The sequence below is a fragment of the Berghia stephanieae genome, chromosome 2 (assembly GCF_034508935.2).
Source record: "Berghia stephanieae isolate SIO BIC M18660-M18661 chromosome 2, UCSD_Bste_1.3, whole genome shotgun sequence".
In the NCBI taxonomy this organism is placed as follows: Eukaryota; Metazoa; Mollusca; class Gastropoda; order Nudibranchia; family Aeolidiidae; genus Berghia; species Berghia stephanieae.
Genome location: NC_088361.1, coordinates 107,341,160 through 107,360,985, shown reverse-complemented (window position 1 = coordinate 107,360,985; position 19,826 = coordinate 107,341,160). Strand labels below are relative to the sequence as shown.

Sequence of the window (19,826 nt, the reverse complement as noted above, 5' to 3'; positions counted from 1 at the left end):
TGTGTGTAATCTGCCATGAACTGGATCATTTGTGTAATCTGCCATGAACTGGATCATGTGTGTAATCTGCCATGAACTGGATCATGTGTGTAATCTGCCATGAACTGGATCATGTGTGTAATCTGCCATGAACTGGATCATGTGTGTAATCTGCCATGAACTGGATCATGTGTGTAATCTGCCATGAACTGGATCATGTGTGTAATCTGCCATGAACTGGATCATGTGTGTTGTACATCTGCCATGAACTGGATCATGTGTGTAATCTGCCATGAACTGGATCATTTGTGTAATCTGCCATGAACTGGATCATGTGTGTAATCTGCCATGAACTGCTTATGTTTTACCTTGACATTTATTTTACCTGTGGATGACTTTGAATTCAACGCAGAGCAGCTTTTACCAGTAAGAATTACTTTAAAAGATTTTTACAAATATTTTATTAACGTTTGCATTAGAATTTGTCTCTCGTGTTTTGTTTACTAAGATAAGCACTTTGACAATTTATAAAATAAGTAAAAAGATAAAAGTTTTGTGATAGTTAATTTGCATACCATCAAGTTGATTGAATTTAGTAAATTATATTTTCCTGTACATAATGGTACCGTGATCGAGCTGATACATTTTCCCAGCTTATTTCTATTACAGTATTTTGTTAACATAATATAATATTAATTAATATATTGAAAGAGGTCTTTTTTTTTTTTTTCGAAAACAAATCCGTTCAGAAATTGTCACTGTTTCAAAATTGTCATATGTTATCTTAAATTGTCGTACATCTTGGTAAAAACTCTCAAACCTGGGACCTCACGAGGTCATTTAAATCCATAAATATTTGAAGTACGAGTTTTCTGGCCAAATTTTTAATACGTATTTTCCAGAGTTTGGCAGTTAACTGGTTAATAGTTTTAGCATTGCTCAATTGTTGTCACCTTGGCTCACAGACAGCTTGAATAAAACAATTAAATAATCTTTCAAAAGCCTTGTTTGTCTAATGTGATCATTTTTGTCCCCTCTTTTTGAAATTGAAATATGTTTCTTTCAACATGCACAGTTTCTAAAATTTGTTATCAACGTTTGTTTTTGTTTTTTCAGTATGTTGAAAGATCTTTCTCCCTTCTCTTCCTTGTGTTACAAGAAGTTAAAGAATGTGATACCAAGGTAAGGAGTGTCTCTGGTTGTTAATATTTAAAAAAAAATAAATAAATAAAATAAAAAAAATTTTTAAATTGAGCATTTATATGTCCACTTAACGTGCTCAATGCGCTTTACAAAGGGTCCCTGGTCAACAGCAACATTTAACATGTAGGACGAGACATGCTGCCTGTTAGGCGATATTACAATTTTTCGGACAAAGACAACGCAGTTAACGGCCAGGTACTCATTTTACACCTGAGTACGGTGAGAGAATGTGAGTAAAGAGTCTTTTCCAAGGACTCAACTATGCGCCGAGCGAGGCTAGAACCCAGGACCTTCCGATCCGAAAGCGAGTGTCATACCACAAGACCACATAGCCGCACAATATATTATTAATGTTGCCAATGGAATTAGAATTTATCATGGTACTTATAATCTGAAATGAACTGCAAGATTGATTTGCCCCCACCTGGATGATAAAAAATTGCTGCCTGGATCTTTTAAAATGATAATAGGAATAATAAAAAAATAAAAATGATGGTGATAATAATAATAATAATAATAAAGAATGGATTCTGTTTACCAAAAGAGAAAAAGGAATAAATAAAGAATTTGTTTTAAAAATATATATTTTTTGAAGATTATTTTTTTTCTACGAGCCATCCATTTGTTCTTTTTCTTACATTTTAAATCATTTGTTGTTTTTAGCATAATCATTTGTCTTCTGCTTTTTATTGAAGCTTAACGCAGTGCTTAACACGTTTTGTTGGGTGGCTCTACAAGATATTATGACTTACCAGACTTATCAACTGTACATGTATGTCATTCATTTTGTACCAACCCCCTCTCCACAAAAAAGCAACGAGTTTTCATTTGGAAAATGCCAAAATAGAAGACTACTGATCACTTTACTTTTGTATTCACATTGATAGTTTATATATTTTGTTTTTGTTACGTTTTGATTTGATCGTTTTATTTTTTGTTTTCTTTCTTTAAAACTGAGTGGAAAAAAAAATGAATGATGTTAAATCTAGATATTTTTGTGACTTGTTTCATTCATTTTAATGTTACAGATGCATGTGCTTCATGTGTTCTCTTTCATCATTGAAAGAATGGGTAGCAAGATCCGGCCATACACAGCTTCATTAGTTCAGTATTTGCCGTTGTTGTGGCAGGAGTCTGAAGGACACAATATGCTTCGCTGTGCAATTGTTACCAGTCTCATCCATCTTGTTGGGGTAATTGATATTTATACATTGATTTTAAGCTATAAATGAGTTTCCTTTTTATTTTATTTCTTTTGGATTTGTTGGAGAGTTTGGGTCAATTTATGAAGTGCTTACTTGCAGGTATTCATAATTCATATAAAAATACAGTACTAGAATACCATACTCACTGTTGAACAAGTGAGAGAAAAACAAGGGTGTTGAGGTAGTCAGCGCTTGGCAATTTAAAAAAAAAATTTATGGTTTGTTTTTGTTTCTCCTGAAAAAAAAATCATAACAACAGTTGTCAAGCACAACACTGTCAATATAATGTGTTGTTCTTTTTTTTTTTACAGAAAAAGGAGGTGGTTACACAGAAAATTTCACAGAAAATAGGATATCACTTTAAAGCAAATTTGAGAACTGGCTCGATAAGAGTACTTCTTATTATAAAGATTACATATAACTGCATCAAACTAATGATTAAAAATCACTTTTTCTTTTTGTTTTTGCGTCTTGATTAGATTTATTAGGTATTTGGAAACTATATAATTGTATTGATAGGTCAGGAATTGATTTATCCCTGACTTTACTGTTGAAGCTGTACCAACTGATTATTTTCGTAATGCTCTGACACAAAAAGTCTTGGATGCTAAGTATGTAATTCAATAAACTTTAGACATGATCTAGCTTCCATCATTGCTTAATCTTTCACTCTTGATTTTTTTTTTTTTTCAATACTGAGAAGTAATTCCAGCCAAACCATCGGGTTTTAGATCATTTTTCATTATTCAGTCCGTGTTCAACCCAGAGATACTCATGGAACCAAATCGTTACTTTGTTCAATGACCAGAATTTAAAAATGATGCCTTTTTTGTCTGGAATAGCTGCAAAAGCAACCTTTTGGCTTAGACTTAATTACAGACGTTCATATATGTATAATGTTTTACATCTCCACAGGGTTATGGAAGTGAGTCGAGTCAGTTATGGCCTTTCCTAGTTCCTGCTATAGCTTTCAGCACAGATACTACCCAGGAACCACACATTTATCTGGTGGAAGATGGACTGGAATTATGGCAAGTTACACTTGCCAATGCTCCGACCGTCACCCCAGAACTCCTCAAGCTGTTTGACCATATGCCTTCTCTCCTTGGTAATAAACTTTGATATTTCCAATATAGAATGTTGTACAGAGTTGAAATCGGAAAACCGGGTTATTACATAGCAAATTCTAAGAATGAAAATGTTTGAGTCATTCTTAGAAGAAAAAAAGAAAGTTGAAGAAAACGGTGCAAAAATCACTTTTGTTTTGTTTTCTCTGCCCAGTTTGTTATCAATGAAAAAAGCCTATTTGATCTTGAAGTTATTTTTTATTTTTATTTATCCATTAAAAAGGCTTTTCTTTATTCTCCTATCTCCTTTATTTGTTTAACTTATTTAAAAGATTTGGTGATGCTTCTATTCAACTGCTCATCGTAATTAGATTCTAATAATTTGTTTGTTTGTTTGTTTGTTTAAGAAATCAGCACGGAGTACCTAAGAACTTGTTTGAAGATTTGCAAATTGTATGTTGAGGTTGGTGCGAGGGACTTTATGCAGGTATGTCCTGTTTTTTTTGTTTTGTTTGTTCTTTGGGGTTTTTTTTTGGTTTGTTTTGCTTGCTTTTTTGGGGATTTTTTGTTTTTTTTTTTTTTGTTTTTTTTTTTGGGGGGGGGGGGGGGGGTTGTAATGAATGTGTTTATGTAATGACAATTTGCAAATCAGCTAAATAAAATATGTAATTTTTTTTTTGGTTTTTTTTTTTTTTTTTGGGGGGGGGGGGGGGGTTGTAATGAATGTGTTTATGTAATGACAATTTGCAAATCAGATAAATAAAATATGTAATTTTTCAACCCCCCCCCCCTCCACTCCCCACTCCTCGTGTGTGTGCTTGTGTGCCCTTGATATTTTCTGGGTCTTAAGCTCCAGATTATTTATTTATAATCACATTCTAAAGCTCTGTGTTTGTTTCTGTTTGTTTTTTTGTCCTTTTAAAAAAATGATAAAAATAAAAAAAACAGGCCTACTCTGGGGTACTGGGTTCCAGTCTGCTCAGCGTTATGACAGATGTCAGGTCGGAAGGCGTCATCCTTGTTTTAAAGGTAAAATCTAGGTTCAATTCTCTGTTTTTAGTTAGATTCAAATCCTCGTTTTAAAGGTAAAATCTAGGTTAAATTCTTTGTTTTTAGTTAGATTCAAATCCTTGTTTTAAAGGTAAAATCTAGGTTCAATTCTCTGTTTTTAGTTAGATTCAAATCCTTGTTTTAAAGGTAAAATCTAGGTTAAATTCTCTGTTTTTAGTTAGATTCAAATCCTTGTTTTAAAGGTAAAATCTAGGTTCAATTCTCTGTTTTTAGTTAGATTCAAATCCTTGTTTTAAAGGTAAAATCTAGGTTCAATTCTCTGTTTTTAGTTAGATTCAAATCCTTGTTTTAAAGGTAAAATCTAGGTTCAATTCTCTGTTTTTAGTTAGATTCAAATCCTTGTTTTAAAGGTAAAATCTAGGTTCAATTCTCTGTTTTTAGTTAGATTCAAATCCTTGTTTTAAAGGTAAAATCTAGGTTAAATTCTCTGTTTGTTGATTAGATTCAAATTAGATCGTAAAATGATAAACCAGTAAGATGGATTTTTGATGTTACAGAGGTTTTTTTTTTCTATTTTTTGTGACCTTATGACTATTAAACATGTATTGCTCTGTTTATATCAGAGAAATACAAGTGAAGTTTATTATACCTCAATTATTTCCATTAAGTTCTTGAAAATAAAATCTTTAGTTAAAAAAAACAAATGTGACACATCACCTCAATACAGTGTTATGTCAGGGTGAACCAGATGCCCAAAAAAAAATGTTTAACGTAAAATGACCACAAATGTGAAATTTTAGTTTTTATGCTATAAAAAAAATCATACTCATTCCCACCAATAAAGCTTCAGCTATGTACCTATCATATATATTAGTATCATTTCAGTCAACCATCGTACATTGTATGTCATCATTGCAATCACAAAACTAGATTTAATTTTGGCATCTAAATATATGACACCAATTTTAGGCAGGAGGCCACACATTGGCAAATTTGATATTTTTAGATTATTGGCGTAAATTTTAAAATAACTATTAAGATTTTACTTTTTTTAAAATATTATCACAGGTAGTGGAAAGAGTCATTCAAGTTTTTCCAGAGGAGGGGCCACCTGTTTTTCAAGCTATGTTACCAAAAATTATCAAGACATTATGTGATGATGATGAAGTAATGTCTTATTTGTGTCTTCTTTTTTTTTCTTTTTCTTTTTCTACTTGTTTGTATGTTTGGTTTTTGTTATTTTTTTTTGGTTTTGTATTTTTTTTTCATTTAAAAAACATTATTTTGTAAGGTTGTTTTTTTTACCCCATATTATTTTAGTAACTTTTTTTGTCTTTTGTTTTGTTAACTCACTCAGCCCTAACACCGACTATATCCGTAGTTTACCCGGGTTACTTTTACCCCATGCCTATTTATTACATTTTTCTGAGATAAATTATAGGCCTAGTATCAAAGCTAACGTTTTTTGTTTTTGCATGTTAATGGAAGTTGAATAAAACCTCTATGTACATGATCATTTTTAATACATTATTACCCAATTTTGAAAAGTAGCAAAAATCTCTAGGATTGAGTGAGTTAATGTGGTCTATGTATATTTCAAGATAGCATGTACTTTTTGTAAAAATCACATCGATAAGTGATGACTTAATTATTTGGAAAATTTTTGAACACCCTGGACTCATTTCTTTAAAACATAGTGTCATCCTTTCCTATATTAATTATAATATCATGAAGTGTAAGTACATCATTCATGTATTTGCATGGCATAACAGATAGCATCAATTTTGAATAGTTTAATTTTTCTCCATACTTTAACCAATCCTTCCAATTTTTCCTATTGGTCTGGGGGTTTTTTTCTCCGGGTTATTTTTTAACGTTGATGATTTATTTTTATTGGCATTTCATATTTTGTTTGAATTTTCATTCTCGTCTTTTATCATTTTTAGAGTTTAGACTCACAATTTACCAAAGAAATTACAAAGTTGCAATCATGTCTGTTTCTCCGCTAATTTAAATATCTGACTCCAACACAAGATGTATTAGAAAGCTCATTTTTCTATTGATATTATTGTTATTATTATTATTATTATTATTATTATTATTATTATTATTATTATTATTATTATTATTATTATTATTATAGAGTGACACTCCTCTGATTTCAATGCATCTGATTGTGCTGTCAAGGATAATAGTCCACAACATGAATTTTACCATGCAATGTTTCCAACACACAGCCAATGAACTGGGTCGTGATGTAAGTAATATCTTTCTCTTTTTTTCTTCTTCTTCTTCTTCTTCTTCTTCTTCTTCTTCTTCTTCTTCTTCTTCTTCTTTCTTCTTCTTTCTTCTTCTTCTTCTTCTTCTTCTTTCTTCTTCTTTCTTCTTTCTTCTTCATTCTCTTCTCTCTTTTCTTCTTCTTTTCTTCTTCTTTTCTTTGCATTCCCCATTCAAATGTCAACATGCAATCTTGTGTAATAGAGGTTAACACCATTTTAAATATCATTTATTATTTTATTCATGTATTAAATGTATCATTATTATTTTATTCATGTATTAAATTTATCATTTATTATTTTATTCGTGTATTAAATTTATCATTTATTATTTTATTCATGTATTAAATTTATCATTTATTATTTTATTCATGTATTAAATTTATCATTTATTATTTTATTCATGTATTAAATGTATCATTTATTATTTTATTCATGTATTAAATTTATCATTTGTTATTTTATTCATGTATTAAATTTATCATTTATTATTTTATTCATAAAATGTATTAAATTTTTATTGCTGGATTGGGGTGCATATTAAACGGAATTTTATTTTAAAACTAAAAACAAAACCTAGACATTTGAAATAACTACCATCAACAGGGTCGACTCTGCCTCGATATCGCCTTAATATTGGACCAATTAGAGTATGTTTAGTTTTGTGGCAATCATTTCCTTTGATAGAGTGTCATGTCTTTTTACCAGGAAAATATCTGCGACAAAGCTGAGAACAAAGCTACTCAAAATGCTCCAAATTCACAGAGGCAAAGTAACCCCTTAAGGCAAAGTTAACCCAGTTAACGGTACTTAATCATTGCTTTTTACACTCACTGGCATGTAGGACAGCAGTATAAACTCTCCATTTGTCTCAGGATATTTAACAAAGAGATACCTTTGACTTGTCCCATCTTTTTGAGTTGTCCTTCGCTGAGTCTTCCATGGACTGCCTTGCTTTCTTGTGCCTTTGGGTATCCAACTTAGATCAACTTTTGATATTGCATCATCCTTCAATTGGAGAAGATGCTCTATCCACCTCCATCTCTGTTTAGTGATTAGGGTTTTAGGGTTCAGGGTTTTAGTATTGCACTACTGGAGGAGGTCATTGTTGGAGATTTTATGAGGTCAGAATGTTCGAAATGACTTACATTAACTCACTCAATCCTAGAGATTTTTGCTTCTTTTCATAATTGGAAAAAAATGATTTAAAATGGGCATATACATAGATAGTTTTATTCGACTACCATTAACATGTAAAAATTAAGAACATTAGCTTTGATACTACGCCTATGATTTTTCTCAGAAAAATGTAATAACTAGGTATGGAATGAAAGTAACCAGTATACTATGGATATAGTCGGTGTTAGGGTTGAGTGAATTAAAACGTTGTTTCTCAAACTCTCTTTAAAAACTAATGACAGTGGTAGTTCAGCAGCTTATGGACAGCATTCTAACTTCTCTAATAGGGAATGGTTACATTTAGATATGCAATTATCAGATGATTGGATCCGCTAAAAAACAGTATCGGAGATGACTGCCCTGCTACATGCTGTCATGGTTCCCAATTGTTAATAACCAGGGATTTGAATTTCCCACTTTTTATGACTTTATAACGAAATAGATTTCTGAAAAACATCCATATTATAAAAAGGTGAAGCAGAATAGTGGACAATGAATACTAAACGTGCTACATTCCCAAACAGAATTGGAAATATATTGAAACAGGTTGTCTTGCATGTGGAAATGTATGTGTTCATATAATATAATCTTAGCTCCTTTTGGACTTTTTCCTTGTAAGAATTAAAAAGCAATACAATCTGTAATAAAAACTTCACAGACAAATGATATGGAAGTTTCAGGTATCTCAACTAAGTAAACTGATTAGAAATGCATAAGACCAATATGAAATGGTCGTTGATGATATTATTAAGACAAATAAAGTAAACAAGAACATGGTTTTTTTCCCTATAAAGATATGATTGGCCTTTCCCTTAATGAATTTCTAATCATTTAAATATGCTTGACTTGGTACACAATTTACTGTCAAATGATATGCAATATGACATTAACTCGACAATGATAGCATCAGTTTATAATAATTACTTTAACTGATAAATGACCCTGTCTAATTTTGCCCCTTATCTTACCATAGGTGGACTCGATGTTTGGATATGTCATGGGTGTCCTGTTCGAGTCTATGGACATCATTACCCAGCCACCCAAAAAGAAACTTGCTGGATTAGCAGTTGCTTCTTTACTTTCACAGAACCACAGGTATAGTTGCATTTTAACTCTAGTACCGCATTGGGGTCAACCGGAAATAACGACCAGTTCCCAGTACTTACCTAGCAAATTTGAATGACATAGCTAAGATATAGCGTCACTCGGGTTTGATCGCGTCATTTCATACGTCAATAACTAGCGTCATACTCAACCCAAACAGCTTAAATAAGCTGTTTGCTGATTGGCTGAAACTAATAATATCAACCAATCAAACTTCGGCTTTTATTTCATAAAGAACACAATGGAATTTTTACTGTATCAAGGTCGGGTCTGTGTTACGTTTCTACAACGGTCGAGGATCGGGGGTTACCACTAATGCAGAGGTCTAGTCAGGGGTGGAACATGCCTGTAGTGAACTTATTGTTGTAAATTTGCTGGCAAAGAGCATTAGGTTGTCGTACAGTTCTTCTTTGTATTAAACTTCCCAACTAAACCTGCTATTCTCTGGAATGAGATTTTGTCTATTACAGTGGCAAAATTCATTTATTTATTTTTAATGTCCAAAGGCTATTAAAATGCCAAACCGAACTTTCCCTTACCAGACAGCTTCTAAAAATAGCAAGTTTTAGAATTGTCAGAGGAGAAGTCAATCTCAGGTTTGCTAAGAAAAATCCAATGGCTTCCCACTGAGAAATGTAGCCTATAGAATACAAGATTAATAATATTTTTTTATATCACTGTATTCTTATTATCCTGATACATTAATAAAATGCTTAATTTCTACGTCCCACTCACGAACCCGAGATCAAAGTCTGATAATCACATTCTCGTGAAGCCAAAAATAACTTGCAAAATCGGCGAGCGTGCATTTGAATATTTGGCATTTCTTATCTGGAACTCCCTTCCGCGATATCGATATATCAGAGGCAGTAATGATGCAGAATTCTTTTTAAAGCGTCTTAAAACATTTCTTTTTAATATGTAATGTTACATTATTGTTAAGCACTTTGAGCTTGTTAAGATATGGGGTTAGGCGCTATATAAAAACCATATATTATTATTATTATTTTCACCGCAGATGTAGAAATTCGACAGTTAAATAATTGGTTCAGTTTATAGTGATTTAATTTTCCTTTACTAATTTTATATGCCACAGACTATTTCCAATAAATTTCCAATCTTGACACCAAATTTGAGATTCCAAACAAAGAAAGAAAGAGAGAGAGAGAATATATATATATATATAATTAATATATATATATAACTATATATAATTATTATATATATATATATATATATATATATATATATATATATATATATATATATAATTAATATATATATATTAATATATATAATTTATATATATATATATATATATATATATATATATATATATATATATATATATATATATATATATATATATATATATATATATATATATATATATATATATATTTTGTGAATGCCATTTTATCTCTTTTAATAGTTGTATTTGTACATTTTTTGGTTATCTGTGTTTATTTATTTATGCACAATATTACTAGCACCGATAAAATAGTAATATTTTTTTAAAAATTATTTCTCCTCAGTATTGTGGCTGAAAGATTTCCCATAATGATAAATTCCTTGGTTGAAGTTCTCAACGACATTTGTGCATATGATGATGATGGGAATGTTATGACTGAGTAAGTTTAAAACTCACCAATTGTATTCATTCAGTAGAAATAATATATATTTCTCTCTTATTTTAAAAAACTTAGTTTTATGAGTCTCTTTAAACAAGACCACTCTTATTCCCTTTTTGGGCTGTATATCTAAAGAACAGATTTAAAGTCTCAAGAGTTTCACAAAACAATGCTTCTAGATTGATCTTAAGGAAAGATAAATTTATATCTGCTCAATGTTGATCTTAAGGAAAGATATATTTATATCTGCTCAATGTTGTTCGTAAGGAAAGATAAATTTATATGTGCTCATTGTTGTATTCACCAACTACACCTGGTTGCCAATTGAAAAAATAATTATTTACAAGTTAGACTCGATCATTTTTAAGGCCATGAATTGTGGTAACCCTTTATATATCAGAGAACTATTAAACATCCACACTCCAAATAGACCTCTCAGGTCCATGAATGACACAATTTCTTAATTAAGCCCAAAGCAGCAAAATTGGTGAGAAATTCTTTGAATTCTCAGCACCCCATTTCTGGAATTCCCTTCCACTTCAACTTAGATGCTTTCAAAGCTGGTTTGAATTGTTGGTGTTCCCTTTGTAGTTTAGTAATAATACATTAATTGTGGGTGAATGGGGGATTGAATTCATCACAAACCTTCTAAATCAAGTGTATAACACAGGAAAAATGCCAACTGATATGAAACGATCCATTTTTATAGCACTACCAAAAAAGCCAGGGGCAGTTGATTGTGAACAACACAGAACTATTAGCCTAATGAGCCACCTCACAAAAATTCTTTTGAAGATAATTTTACTAAGAATAAGAAATAAAATACGACCTGAAATTGGGGAGATGCAATTTGGTTTTGTTGAGGACAAGGGTACCAGAAATGGAATATTCACATTATCAATGCTGATGGAAAGATGTATTGAAGTAAATAAAGATCTGTATATGTGTTTCATCGACTATTCAAAAGCCTTTGATAAAGTACAACACGAAAAACTATTCAAAATTCTATCATCCTTGGACATTGATGGTAAAGATTTAAGAATATTACGGAATTTGTACTGGGAACAAGAAGCAGCAATGCGTGTTGACAACGAACTAAGCAGTTTTACACCTATTAGAAGAGGAGTTAGGCAGGGGTGTGTTTTGTCTCCAGATTTATTCAACCTCTATAGTGAAATGATATTAAGAGATATCGAACATAAGAAGGGGGTGTGTATTGGAGGACAGAATGTAACAAATCTGAGGTATGCAGATGATACGGTTCTACTGGCAGAATCTGAACATGAACTACAAGAATTACTGGATGTTGTAGTCAGGAGTAGTGAAAATATGGGACTGGAACTGAATATATCTAAAACAGAATGTATGACGGTATCTAAAAATAATAACCCACCAGCCTGTGTAATAACAAGCAGAGGACAAACAATACAACAAGTTGAATGTTTCAAATATTTAGGCTTCAATGTAACATCCAATGGAAAATCAGATTGTGAAATAAAGAAAAGAATAGGTATGGCGAAGAATGCATTCAACCAGCTGCATACAATTATGAAAAACAGGAATATTAGCATGAAAACAAAAATCAAAGTCCTGGATTGCTATGTACTGTCTGTGCTGCTATATGGTTGTGAGAGCTGGACCATAAACAAGACCATGGTTAAAAGACTGGAGGCAGTGGAAATGTGGTTTTACAGAAGAATGATGAGGGTGTCATGGATAGAAAGGAAAAGAAATGAAGAAATTTTAGAAATGGCAAACAGAAAAAGATCACTGATAACAAAAATCATCAAACGCCAAATGGAATTTTTAGGACACATTATCCGCCACCCTGGTTTGGAAATACTCGCCTTGACTGGAAAGATGAATGGAAAAAGAATAAGAGGAAGACAAAGAATAACGTATTTGAAAGGGATAAGAACTTGGACAGATGAAGCTGAGAAAGGTGGCGCTGCTTTAATAGAATTGGCAAGAGATAGATCAGCTTGGCGGAAGATGACCTCCGACGTCTGCTTCAGATATGGAACTACATGAGATGAGATGAGACATTAATTGTTCGTTGTATGCGATATGTTGTTTTAAATACAGTTTTACCTCTTCTCATTTTAAGAGATTTATGTAAAACGCTTGGAGGGGTAAAGCGATGTACAAATGTCATATATTATTATTTTTTATTATTATTATTATTATTATTATTATTATTATTATTATTATTATTATTATTATTATTATTATCATCATTATTATAATGATGTCTGAATGCTAATAACGAAAATCAACATGCACTTATTTGCAGGACTGATAACCCAATTTGTTAAGGTCTCATTATTGTAATGGAAATACTCTCATACCAATGCAAAACTGTATCCATGACAACAACGTTGAAACAGGCCCATAATTGCATCTGGTTTACAGACCTGCAAGTATATACATGTTGCTTAAATCTAATTCATTAGCATGATCTGATGCAATTTTTTTAAAATATCTTACTGTTACTATTGGTGTGTCTGACAACAAATTTACATTAAACCATGGCTTAGTTGATGTGTATGCATGTGTATATTTAAATCAATATCGTGTTATGTTTGTTCTTATAGCACGTGTAACCAAATAACAAAATGTCACTATTTGAAGACAATAAAGATACATTATTATTATTATTATTATTATTATTATTATTATTATTATTATTATTATTATTATTACTTATTACTTATATGGTATATTTCAATTCAAAGCATTTATTTTTTTATTTTTTTGTAATCTCTGCAGCGGTCTCGTGATTGAGGATTCAGACAACATAAATGATGGTGACAATGACAATTACACATTCACAGAACACGATAAGAGAAAACGTTTGGTAAGAAATCTCTTTCAAATCTCTTTAATCAGATGTGTTTTTGATTCCTGTTTGTTTGGTTTTTTTGTTCTGTTTGTTTGTTGTTTTTAATTGGGCTTTTTAAAAATTATTTGTTGTTATAAACGATATTTCAACTGTTGGTCTTGTATTAAGCGCATTTATCAGAGTGTAAACTTCTGGACGAGGCCTTCTGACCTCCCATGGTGGGCAGAGAGGTCACTTGCTGTGTCTTCTATTCCCTATGTCTGTTTTTCCTTTCCATGTTGCTCTCTGTCTTTGTTCTGGATTGAGATTACTCATTTTTCTCTTTCCTTGTCCCGGTGGGAATCCTTAGCTGGGAGTGAGACAGTCAAATGTATAATACTAATACTCTTTTTGAGAGATGATATTTCTTTCCCTTTAAATCATCTCTCTGTTATGTACACTTACAATGATTAATTTTGCTGGGTGGGGTTCCTGACCTCCCATAGTGGGCAGAGAGGCACTTACTGTGTCTTCTGTCCCCCTGATTTTCAACAAGCTTTCTGTCTTTGTCTTGGGATAAGATTACTTGGTTTTGTCCTGGCCCTGGACGGGTACCCTAGCTGGGAGGGAAATAGTCAAATGTATAGTTAGAGTTTTGGGAGGTGCTATTTTTTTTGTCTTGTAAATCATCTCTCTGTTATGCTCTGTATTTTTTTTTTTACATATTATATATGATGTGTAAACTTTTGAGTGTGTTCCTCTTAGTGGAGACCTGTGCTTGTGTCTGGATGAGAATTATAGGTGATCTAAAACTTAGTACTTTGATAATGTGCTCTTGGAATCTACATCTGTGTCCTATTTGAACCAAATCCCCTTTGTCTTACCTTTTCTTGGGTGCTTTTATTGTAATTCTAGAACTTTTTACTACCCCATTTTCTTTCTGTTTACTGGTGCTGGTATGACCTTAACTCACTCAATCCTAGTGTTTTTTGCTACTTTTCAAAATTGGAAAAAATGTATTAAAAATGAGCATGTGCATATATAGTTTTATTCAACCACCTATAACATGTTAAAACTAAAATCATTAGCTTTGATACTACGCCTATAATTTGTCTCATAAAAATGTAATAAATCGGTATGGGGTAAAAGTAACCCGTGTAAACTACGGATATAGTCGAAGTTAGGGTTGAGTGAATTAATGTGTTGCAAGTGCCGTAAACCCTTAAAAACAAAACAATTAATTTTTAATATATTGTAGGTCATAGTTGGATCCTTTTCTTGTGCCTGGATGGGACTTTAAGTTTTAATATGCACATTGGTGGATTGTTCATCATATCTTCTATTCCCTATTTGAACTTCAGCTCTACAATTTTTCTTCTTCCATCTTCCTTTTTACTGGCACTGAAAAGACCTAAAAATGTCTCAAGCGCATTAAAACCCTTTAAAAAACAAACAGAATGTAAACTCATTGTGAAAATTTGTCCATAAAAACCTGATTTTAAAAAAAAATAATTTTAAATCAAAGAATGTCTGCTGTTGAACTATCAATTAAAGTGCATCATATAATTTTACTGTTCATTTAGATCATGTTTTGTGTGTGTGATGCAGGTCAAAACATAATCTTTGCACTTTGATCACTTAAGAGTGCAACTCAATTACAAGTAGACAACCGAACATCTCTTCATTTTCTTCTGATTTCCATTCACTTAGCTTAAACCAAAGTATTTTCTTACCTTAATAGAAATGAAGATCAATTCCCTTGAATTTCAGTTTATGGTGTTTTTACAGTATTTTTTTTTTTTTGTCTGCGTACTTTTTTTCAGTTGAGAAGACAAGACCCTGTTCATTGTGTATGCCTCAAAGCCTATACAGCATCCCAGTTAAAAGCGTGTGAGCAACTGCATGGAAAGCCTGCCTTTGACAATCTTATGAGTCGGGTTGATAAGGAGGTGGTGAAAGAGTTAGAAGATATTTTCCGTGATAGAGCATGCTAAGTCCATTACATTTCTTAAAAGGAAAATATCAGCCAATGCCAACGTAAATTTTTTAGGTTAATGTGTTTGAGATAAGGACTTTAAAAATGGTTGATTCAAATGTAAATATTTGAGAGAATGGAAGCCTATTCAAAGCCTTCTGAATTTTTTTCATTTAACACGACGCATTTGTATACAAAAATACGAGGGTGAGTCAAAAAGTAATGGGACTCTGCTTATTACTTTAAAACAAATTGAATCAATACCATCATACCTCAAATTAAAGCTTGGTATTAGCCGAGTAGAATGATACTTTTAAACATAGTTTCTGCCTCTCTCGATAGCCACAGTCCACCTTTTTGTAAGGTCATGTATCCCGTCCTCGTAAAATTGAATTGACAGAATGAGCCAATTTTTCACTACTGTCTTGGATTCATCATCATCTTCAAAGCGATGTCCCCTCATTGCCTCCTTCAGTGGATCAAAAAGTTGGTGTCCAAAAGTATCAAGTATGGTAAATAAGGAGGGTGAGACAGCGTTGTCCATCAAAATGATGCGATTACCCCCCTTTTCCTGACATTTGTGTATGGAGGGAAATTTTCATGAAGAAACAATACTCATTCCATCTCCAAATCTGGTCTGACTCGACAAATTCTTGCTTTCAGTCGCTTCAAGGTCTATTTGTACCTACTATATCATCAAGAGAAGTTCTTCTATCAGATCTAATCAATGCTTCTGTCTTGATTTGATTTACTGTGTTGATACTGCTTGGACGGCGACCATCACAAGATAAAAGACATGGTTGAGGTGTGTCAGGTGTTGGATTGCATCTCATTTTCTTTTAAATGTCAAGATACACGTTCAACCCAACTAAAAACACTGCCTCTACAAAATGCCTGAGTTTTATGTTACTCGAGGTATCTCCTTTGAAAACAAGAAATTCAATGACAACTTCCTGTCATTGAAGGACATTCATGGGAGCAGCCATTTTGAACTGCCATGACTTTGTCAAAATTTAACGGTGTAAAGAGTACATGTGTGAGTTCAATTGAGCCAAATATGACGTCACATGAAAAAGAAATGAACTCAGTAGGAGATTTGTCCTTTTACTTTTTGACTCACCTTTGTACTAAGTTTTCAAATATTATTCTCAATTTCCAACATGTAGTAGAGATGAAGTCACATGAAAGCATTTTTTAAATGTTATGTTATGGTACCCAAATTATAACAAAAAATTTAATTCTCTAGAAATGAAAGCCAATTATTATGAATTTAAACCTTACTTTAAAGAATTAAATAGGCTTTTTTGTTTTTTTAATTAAAATGTTTGATTCAACAGGGGTGTAAATCTTTCAGAATTATTAGGATTTCCTATTTTTCAGACATTTTCAAGCTTCCCCAAACAATTTAAATATTTCTTAATACCTCACTACCAACAACTCTTGTGATAAGAGATACTGCTGTACATATAGAGAATTTGTAGTGAATATCCATTTTCAATGTACTGAAACACTTAATTTACACTACTGTTGTGTCAGTTATGATTATACGTGTATTTAACCATTCAACTTATTTCCACGACAGCTTCCGAATTTTAATTCGGAAGTACTAAGGATTGATAGCGTTCGAATTTCCGAATTTTCCTAATTTTAATTCGGAACTAGATTCACATCTGTTGTGTAAACAAGGAGGGTTATTTTTAGTTTACCGGAAGCAAAACATGGGCTGCAGAATCGAAAGTAGAAGATGGTGGATATATATCGAGTATTCATGACTGAGTTCTGAGTTGTTACACTTTCTTCCTAAGGCTCAATTGGAATGTATTTCTGTTTCTGTAAGTAATTCCTGTGTGTTGCAATTCATTTCAGTCATAATGAGTCTGAAGATACATTTTCCTTAGCCTTGGTCTTTATGAGAAATTTATATGGGGTCTCATTTCTGGTTGAGACTGCCACGAACGTTTGACTGTGGTGGGGGAAAAAATCAAATTTGTTTGTTCTCATTGAAAGTAAAGGGCTTTTAACACGATTCTAAACTAATGTAGTATTTTAATTGTAATGTACTTCTTATTGCCTTTGTTATTAGCAGAAGGGTTTGGGGCCTGAGAAAATGATAAATATCGGGAGGTGACCATCTTTCCAATCTCAAAATTGGCCTTAGTAATGATATGGCTGTTGAAATTTGAGTACGAGTTTTTATTATTGTCAGATTTATTTAGTCATTGGGGGTAATATTTTGACCTGAATATAATTTTGATATAAAAGTTTAGGTGTTGGATTACGTGCAGTGAAAATAAGTTAAGAATTCCAAAATTCTGATTTTTTTCAGTATCCCAAACTAATTTAACCCTGTTTAATCCATAAAGATAAGGATAATACTAAATTAATGGGCACTGATTTAAGCATGAACAACACCAAATAATGGTATTTCCTCCTGACAAAAATGAGAGATAAATCATTAAAATCCATCCATAAACAAAATAATTTAGATTTTATTCTGAGACTTATCACTCAAAAGTCCTAAAAATGTTGTCACAATCACAAGGCCATTTATCACCTCATTCCTGGTGTGTCACTTGGAGTTTAGACTATTGAAATGAGCTCGCAGAATTTCAGAATTTTTTTCAACTTTGCATTTACATCCCTGATTCAAGATTTAACATTAAATGCAAGGCATACTTGGAATGGAATTCACCAAGTAATATTACTTCACCGTGGTATTTATTTGAATGGGTCCATAATGGGCAGGTTAATTTATCAATAGAATATTTTTTCTCTCAAATCAGACCAGTTTAAAGTACTTGAATTTGAACTTGGACGTTAAATGTAATAAACCATTTCAGAGACATCAATAGATTTTAAAGTAAAGTTTTAAAATGACTTATTCATCATTATTTTTTATATTCAAGTCCCTTTTTCACTGTTAATGTTGTGGCATTCAATGAGTTGAGGACTTTTTTAAAAATCCTGTAAACATGGACTGTAATCATTAAAACATCACAATCACATACAGGCTGGTGTGTTATATAGTGCTTTCTCGATATTAATAAAATGCTGAAACCATTTAACTGCGCATTTACAGTTGATTTACAAATGTGATTTTGAAATGACTATACAATTAATAAAGAAAGATTACAACAAGAAGGAATCAATCTGTGTTTACACATTTATATATTTTTAAACTCTTTCTTTCCACCAACCCACCCCTCTTTTGGCTCCCCTGGCCATGGTTTCTACACAGGTACACACTTTTGCTATCTCTCCTATTCTATTAAGTCATTTGTCAGTGTTCTAAAATGTTTAGTTTCACCTGGGCCTACCTATACATTTGGCTGTCAGATATATCCAGGGTGGCCAACTTTTCAGAAACTGAATTAGGGAAAATTTTTGGTTACCGCACAATAATGTTAAGAGTGAAGTAATACACAGCCTAATACTAATTTAATACTTTACAAAGAATGAAAATGAAAACAGACATTAAGTTGACATACCTGTAAACCTTGGAAGTGAAAGGGGTAACTTTTGACATATGTATCCTCTATCCAAGCTTAGGAGGTGCATTATGCCCTCTATTGAATTTGGTGCAGAAGTCACAGCCTCTATTCTATTAATAAATATGACTTGACAATTTAAAACTAAAAAACTACACACACATTGAGACCACAGCATCACTACAATACTTTTTACACTATGTACATTGTACATGATAACAGGCTTTGTTTACTGCTATTATTTGCCTTCTGAATGCAAGCTATCCATGGTGGATCTCTTGCATTTTTGCAAGAACTTATCAGTCAATTGGACAGGTGGCATGCTTGATGAGGAGACCCTAACTTTATTAACTAAAAGACTGTTTAGAGTGGCATTGCTCAACTGAGATCTGCTTTCAGTTCTATTCTTCCTAACCAAACTAAATATCCTCTCTGATGCTGCATTACTGTGAGGAATTGAAAGAACACTCGGGGCTAGCTGTCCCAGGTTCTGGTAAGGCCTACTTCCATCTAGTGGACATATGTAGTGATGGAGCTGGTGCCATTGTCTATCACATCTTGGCTCATTCAGCACTGAAGCATTAAGTGGAGCTGATTGGAAGTTTGTAAACTCAGAGTGCAGTACATCCATTGAGCATTTGAGAGAGGCAGGCATTTTCTTGTAAAAGTAGAGTACATCCGAGAAGGAATGCTCTGCCCTCTTATGGATATCCACAAATTTGGCATGGACAAGGGTGTCTGTATTTAATGGAAAATTATTCTTCATGTACTTCAAAGCAGCAATGTAGAATAATTTTATGTTACTGATGATTTCACTTCTTGACTGAGCCTTCAAATCACTTGTGAATCTGGAAGGAATTTCACCAATGTATAGGTCTTTGTCATGA

General features: G+C 32.4%; 1 protein-coding gene across 1 annotated transcript in view; it reads left to right on the top strand.

Annotated features, from left to right (window-relative positions):
- LOC144966190 (importin-11-like) overlaps positions 1 to 18,596 on the top strand; it is a 35,669-nt gene extending 17,073 nt beyond the window's left edge. The window contains exons 16-27 of the mRNA XM_078902347.1: positions 365 to 405; positions 1,096 to 1,161; positions 2,211 to 2,375; positions 3,303 to 3,495; positions 3,862 to 3,941; positions 4,403 to 4,483; positions 5,534 to 5,632; positions 6,609 to 6,722; positions 8,894 to 9,015; positions 10,560 to 10,655; positions 13,425 to 13,512; positions 15,300 to 18,596. Coding sequence (XP_078758473.1) covers positions 365 to 405; positions 1,096 to 1,161; positions 2,211 to 2,375; positions 3,303 to 3,495; positions 3,862 to 3,941; positions 4,403 to 4,483; positions 5,534 to 5,632; positions 6,609 to 6,722; positions 8,894 to 9,015; positions 10,560 to 10,655; positions 13,425 to 13,512; positions 15,300 to 15,470 — 1,316 coding nt within the window. The 3' untranslated portion in view covers positions 15,471 to 18,596. The remainder of the gene's footprint in view (positions 1 to 364; positions 406 to 1,095; positions 1,162 to 2,210; positions 2,376 to 3,302; positions 3,496 to 3,861; positions 3,942 to 4,402; positions 4,484 to 5,533; positions 5,633 to 6,608; positions 6,723 to 8,893; positions 9,016 to 10,559; positions 10,656 to 13,424; positions 13,513 to 15,299) is intronic.
- The last annotated feature ends 1,230 nt before the right edge of the window (positions 18,597 to 19,826 follow it).